Here is a 6,854-nt window from a genome sequence, read left to right on the forward strand (position 1 = left end):
TGTTTTTGTTTTTGTCTTTCAGAACAAAGCTAATGGGGAGGATCTGGGCATTTGGCCCCCAGGCTTTCCTCCATTGCAGGTCGAACATAACTCTTCTCTAAGTGGACCAAAAGTCCAATGCAGCCTCCACTTTATGGTTCAAGGCCTGAAGAAAATCAAGAAGGACCAGAAGACTGACCTGAATCCCAAAGATTTTACCCTTGACATGCTTTTCCATGAGACGATTTCCAGAGTGAATATGCTTACAGCATGTTTGAAGAGTGTTCTTGGAGGTGAATGCGCCAATGGACCATCCCCGCCCAATATGCCTGAATATACATTTGAAAAGAAACAGTGGAGTCACACTCTACTGAAATCAGCAGGGGATTATCTAGCCTGGCTGCAGCATAGGCTTCCCATCCAGCGTAGTACACTAAAAGCCAAAGGAACACGTAAGACAAAATTTACACATGCTGCAGAGGGAAAAACTGAATACTTAACTGGAAGTCAACATCAACTATAATGTGGAATGAATGTGTGATGCATTTGTGGTCACAATTTATGATTCTTTTAAAGATTTCAAAGAAGTGTAAATGATGGTCATTTATAGAGTACAAACAAAAGCATTTGAGATCTTTACAGTTAGTTTCTTTTTATCTAATCAGAATATAAATCAACAGATAGACGTAAACATGTCACATGGATTGCCTAAAGTATGCTAGCTAAGAAAAATAACTTGTGACTCATTAAAGGAAGCTACAAATTATTATTATTATTATTATTATTTACAAACATAGAGTAGTGTTTTGCTATTATTCACTGCGATGGATTGATTCCACTTTGATATGTGTTTATAAAGAGCTGGGAGGCAGTTAGCCTCCTGTTAGCTTAGCATAACAACTAAACATGCTAGCCAGGACACAACCATGCATTTCCAGGAGTTTTTCTAAAGTTACTTCTCGTCGAGGCTCTTTGTTTACTTCAAGCATGTCATTAGCAACACACCAAAACACACCAATAACCAAAACTCTGCTACAGCTATATTAGAAATGGCTTTTGTTTTATTAAACTTGATAAGCCTCAAGAGCTAGCATGTCCCCCATGTGACAGTAATTAATCAACTTGCCAAGAAAACAAATGAGAAGGGCTCTAATACATTTCCTAATTATAACAGTTTGTTTTCTCAGCCTTCACAGTGATTAATTGTTTTTCTCTGGACACATATCCCTTGTGAGCTGGCTACTCTGCCTGGGGTAGAAGCAGGAGCAGATAAGAATCACCTTAACCGAGTTGCCAGTTTAGACCCCCATCGGTGTATTTTCAGCCAGATGGACAAGGCTGATAAGTCTGTCAGACTCCCATCAAAGAAATGCAAGAAAACAGCACTGTAAAAACAAGATTAATGCCCGTCTCACACTAGTCAAGTTAAGAGATGCATACTGTTCATGTATTGTTCTGAATGATCTTTAAATGTGTCCACATAATATTGCAAGATACTAGGATCTTTTCAAAGAGGATTGGCTTTTTGTTCTTTCATCCCTCATCAGCACTGGTTTTTTTTCTTGTAATAAAATTTCATGACCATGTGGCCTGTGACTACTTTCTATACATTTTAAGATTTCACTGGCACAAAGCTTTAAAATGTTTTTTTTCTACCTTTTTGTTTTTAAATGGAGAATTCTTACAAAACTAAAGTCTAAGTGAAAATATGAAATTTTAAAAATGATGGTATTTATTTGGAGGCTGGAGACAAGTATCAGATTACTCAACATTCAGTTGCAGACAAAGTATATAATATAATTATAATCAAGTTTTATTTATATATATATATATATATATATATATATATATATATATATATATATATATATATATATATATATATATATATATATATAATTTTTTTTCCAAAACTGTATATATCATGTCAAGTTTGGCTTTATAGGGTTGAAAACAAACGAACCACAAACTATTGTTTCACAGTCACTTTTATTAAATAGTCTTCATATGCATGCACTATACACAGAAGTAATGACACATTCTCTGCCGTTTTTAATTACAAAAAAACTTTTTCTTAATTTTTTTAAAATGAAGTCTGTTTTATGGCATGACCTTGTTTGAAGCAAACGCTGGTGGATCAGCTGCCTGTGCCGTACAACTGATGATCATCATGGATGAATGTTCAAAGCATTCTATGCACTTATGAAGTGTAAATAATAAAATTAAAAATAGTATTTGCCTTTTTTTTTTTTTTTTAATAAGGTCGGAGGTCTCAGATTTCTTCATTTCTTCGGCACTATAATGCAAAATTGTCCGAGACAGTACTTCATTTTCCACGTCTCTTTTCCGGGCCCCGTTGGGCATCCAACCCCTGGCCATTTTAACGGATCCACTTCTTTAGCACTCCTTTAAAGAGTCCAGTCCAGCTCATACAGGAAGAAGCTCTGGAGGACTCTCACCATAACAGTACTTTGCTTGAGGGTTTCGGTAGGTGTTTTCATGTTGGACACTCTGCAGAAGGGGAAAAAGCTGTTAATAAATTCTAGCTTTTCTTCATTTTGTTAAAACATGTAAATGCATTAAAGGACAGTTTATCTGATCATGGGAGAATTTTTTGGGTGAGTAATAACAATAACCTGTTGCTGTTGCAATGCAGGAAATTTATAAGACAATCATAATGATTCAGTGATACATAAAGACAGTTAGACATTTCTCTATCTTGCTTTCACTTTGGCTAATTTAAGCAAAACATTAATGTTAACATCAAAAGATGACAAGCCTGGCTGTGTATCTATGAAAAACCACTTCCACAATTATCTAGAAAAAAGGTCAGAAGAGCAGATTTGTTGTATTTGATCATTTTGGCATACTTGTGAGGATGTTCTACACTTGGCCAGGCATAACTCAAAATGGTCCTCCACAGCGGTGAAGAGGTTCTGAAAACCTTCAGCTGCACGATTCAGGAAGCGCTCAAGAAGAAGTTGCTGAGAGAGAACAAAGACAAGAAAAGGGTCACATTTAATCCACAGATGAGCAGATTCTAATCTCTGCATTTTATTCCTGTTTTTACCCCAATAGTAAGAGATTTTTTTCTTTTAAATGCTGAATCAGGATTCACATTTCAGACATCTCGCATCAGATTTTTCCTCTTTTCTGGATGCAACAAGGTGCCGCATGCAGACAGCTAAATAATTCCTTAATACGGTTTAAAAACATGCTTTTTTAAACTCTTGATGTGACAGATTACCTTATCAGGCTGGAGGCAGCAAGACACGCAATACTCATAAATGCTACAGCAACCATTGGCGAGACAGCTTTTACAGATATACTGTCTGGTGCTGGGAGCGTTGACGTTACAGCAGCCGTTAACCAGCAAGTCTTTCCTCTCACAGACATAACCTGTAAAAACATGAACACAGCTAAGCACAGACACCCACTAAAACAGGATGGTGAAGCTGTAGGGCTGTGACTGCATGGAGGTGAGCAATGGCCGCACAACTCACCTAGTTCGTCTGTGAGCAGAGTTTTGCCCTGGATGGAATTTCTGCACTGAGTAATCTGTCGGCTGCTGTTGCCCAGGTTGAAATGCACCTTCCAGGGGATGCGATGGTCTGAATCTCTAACTTCTAAGAGTGTTCGGTCCCGTATGGTTCGCTCCTCCTGCAGATTTTACACAAGAGTCATATAAGAGCAGAAACCTGACAGATTTCTTTCACAAAACTGCTGTTTTCTATAAATCTCTTTCCTGTTTCCAGAGACAGAACTACACATGGGGAGGCAGCGTCCAGTTTTTATGCTCCTCATGTGTGGAACAAACTCCCAGAAAACTGCAGGTCTGCTGAAACCCTCAGCTGCTTTAAATCAAAGCTAAAACTTTTCTATTTGCTGCCTTCTGTCAAACCAAATGTTAAATCCTCACACTGATAACTTTTATTTCATGTTATCTACCTTAGTTTACCTTTTTCCTTTAAAAGTTTGTTTTATTTTGTTTTTAAATGCTTTCTGCACCCTGTTGTGAAGGCTTTTCACGTACTTTGAACAGTCTTGCTACATGTTTAAAAACTTGCTGTGGGGACTAATGGTAAGACCACAGCATAAAAGTAAATGTTAGTTAGTTAAATAGTATAGAAGATGATTATTGTAAAGAGGACATGCTAAATAAATTATCTGACAACACACACAGGTTCACAAAACTGTAAAAAACCTAAGAGAATATTTTGAGGAATTGACCCAACAAATTATCTCTTGTAATGTATCATGAAGCCATTTTTGACATGGTTATATTCTTAATAAGGATTATAATCTTATTCTGTAGCTAGCATACACCTGATCCCAACCTCACTGATGTAGTTTTCATCTTTTTTTTCATTTAATTTCACTTGTTTGAAACAAAAATGACAGTCTCGTTAAACTATACTTAACAATAACGATTTTGAAATGCAAGTATGTTAGCCCAGGTTTTCTAACTAGATATTAAAGTTCATGTAAATGAGTGGTTTGGCATCAGACGCAGCCAAAGACGAAGAATAGATGAAAAAAAACTGCTGACACTCTCGCCATAACAGTACTTTGCTTAAAGGTTTCGGTAGGTGTTTTTGCTGTTGGACACTTTGTGCAGAAGTTGAAAAAAGTTGTTAATAAATTTTAGGTTTTCTTTATTTTGTTAAAACATGTAAATGCAGTAAAGGACAATCATAATGAGTCAGTGATACATAAAGACAGTTAGACATATCTTCTGTCTTGCTTTCACACATGCTAATTTAAGCAAAACATTAACTTTAACATCAAAAGATGACAGAAACACAGCTGCTGTAGCCAAAGATGAACAAAAGATGACAAGAAGAAAGAAAAAACAACTGCTGACAGATGAACACTGGTAAAAGGAAGCCTGACCAATATCACGGCTGCCTCGCTAATTTAGGAGTTGATATGAAAATTTATGATCGTGGATTTTATTAAATGATTGTGATAAATTTTCAGGTGCATCTCTGTTTTTTTTTTAAATTAACTTTGCATGAAAAAAACAAAACAGTCATTAAAAATGTTTCTAGTCTATTTTCTGAAATCCAGATTTTAAAAAATTCAGACATAAAGACATAATTTGATGCAACTTTGTGAGTTTCATGCAGTTTTATTCACTGCAAGAGAATCTTTTATAGCTCAGGGATTACTTAATTAACATAATGAATGTTAGTGAAATAAATAAAACTCGTCTTAAATGATCCAATGGATCTACTAAAGTTTTTATTAATTTTTTTATTTGTCACATTTTTTATTTATTTATTTTTTTTTATCATTTTATACTTGCTTTATTACCCCTGTTTTGATGGTATGACTGCACCTTGAACCGGTCAGCACTTTTAAATTTCATTGTACATGAGAATGTTACAATGACAATCAAGCCTATTTATCTCTCTATCTATATTCAAAAGTCAGCACGAACAAGCTTCAGATAGATCCATTTCTGTTTAGGATACATCAGCATTTTTTTTAGATACATCTTGTGTAGATGCGTCTTCATGAAAACAAGTCAGTCTTTCATTGACCACGCACAGGTGTCTTTTTTTTGTCATCTTCATTTTCAAAAGTAATTTAATTTGGGGTTGGTTGTATTTACATGTATTTATGGTGAAAGTTAACCTACTAAGCATTTGTTGCCATGGCCATGTGTACTGGTAAGAAATTACTTTGTTAATTCCCTAATACGGCCCATGGCCGTCCCCTTCTGTTCACACCACAAACGGTCCATGCAAACTGATCCTTACAAGTCAGTATTCTGATAGATGAATGAGGTAAGGTTGTTTTGGCTATAAATTACAAATATTGTTCTCTAAAAGCTTGATTGCATGTAATTGTTAGGCTAAAAGGTTTCCATCAGACTCTAGAGTCCAAGGTACAGCTACCCAGTTGATATTTTAAATAATATTTTTGGATAAAGAAAGGACACAGATACACAGATGATGTTTCTATCAATGTAGCTATCACTTTTATTACATCCTGAATTAGGCACATAAAGTTATAAGTTAAATATGATTAAAAGGACAATAATTGGCAGGTAGTTTAGTCATATTTCCATTTCACAGATAAGCTGATTTCTTAAGATTGTGTAAATCAGAAGCAACAAAATAATCAGATTGAGTTTGTTTATGTTTTTCCCCCTTCCTAAAACATAAAATGTGCATGCCCTAGGGGTTTTGTTCCAGTGTTTTGTGGGTTTCTGTACCTGTTTGAGTGTGCTGGTAAGAAAGTAGATGAGAGACAACCCGAAGACGACCCCCAGCACCCAGCGTTTCCTCAGTAACCTCCGGAGCACCATCATAGCATGGCTTTGTTGTGGAAATGCAAGTCACAGTCCAAATCATCAAACCTTTTCCGATTCCAATCCACTTATTGTCAAAAAATAAAAGGTAGTGTGGGACTACTTAATGATTAATTACGATACACGTCAAATTAAACATAGCTGTCAGCTGAACGTCGCCATCAAAATGATCAAATATTCAAAAGTCACGATTTCATTCCTGATATAAAAAAGGAACCCATGTTGGGCTTTTAGGTTATTAATATTCAGTTTAAATAGATTATGTCCAGAAGTAAATAGGAGTTTTGCCTTGACTAAAAGCACAGTTAAGAGGTGGGAATGTAAGCTAACGGTGCTCCAATGTAAAAACCCTGCTCTACTAGCCTGCTAGCTAGTTGTCATTTTCATTAGACTCCGCTGGACAATGACTGAATATTAATATTCTAAAAAATCCCTCTAAGGACGTAGTTTAATCCTCCCTAAAGAAAAAGAATCGTCAATGTCCAACAGGATGCCCAAAAGGCAGCGGAGGTGATGTTTTCCCAGAGAAATTTGGCATCCGCCATCAATTCCCAAC

The 6,854-nt window shown here is 35.9% G+C and overlaps 1 protein-coding gene across 1 annotated transcript; it reads right to left on the reverse strand.

The window, feature by feature from the left end:
• Positions 1-2,078: 2,078 nt before the first annotated feature.
• spring1 (SREBF pathway regulator in golgi 1) lies at positions 2,079-6,837 on the reverse strand. The gene is made up of 5 exons (XM_079250653.1): positions 6,203-6,837; positions 3,483-3,639; positions 3,227-3,378; positions 2,850-2,963; positions 2,079-2,490 (listed from the first exon to the last, which is right to left on the reverse strand). The coding sequence occupies exons 1-5, from the start codon at positions 6,296-6,298 to the stop codon at positions 2,407-2,409; spliced, it is 603 nt and encodes a 200-aa protein (XP_079106779.1). The 5' UTR covers positions 6,299-6,837; the 3' UTR covers positions 2,079-2,406.
• Between the last annotated feature and the right edge of the window lie 17 nt (positions 6,838-6,854).

Source organism: Telmatherina bonti (genome assembly GCF_933228915.1).
Source record: "Telmatherina bonti genome assembly, chromosome: 13".
In the NCBI taxonomy this organism is placed as follows: Eukaryota; Metazoa; Chordata; class Actinopteri; order Atheriniformes; family Telmatherinidae; genus Telmatherina; species Telmatherina bonti.

What these genes read in the sequence shown, in the direction of transcription:
- spring1 (XM_079250653.1), bottom strand. Translation starts at nt 6,298, where the DNA reads ATGATGGTGCTCCGGAGGTTACTGAGGAAACGCTGGGTGCTGGGGGTC. An exon ending in TTACCAGCACACTCAAACAG is followed by an intron (nt 3,640 to 6,202) that starts GTACAGAAACCC and finishes TAAAATCTGCAG; the next exon opens with GAGGAGCGAACCATACGGGA. An exon ending in GCTGCCTCCAGCCTGATAAG is followed by an intron (nt 2,964 to 3,226) that starts GTAATCTGTCAC and finishes GTTCTCTCTCAG; the next exon opens with CAACTTCTTCTTGAGCGCTT.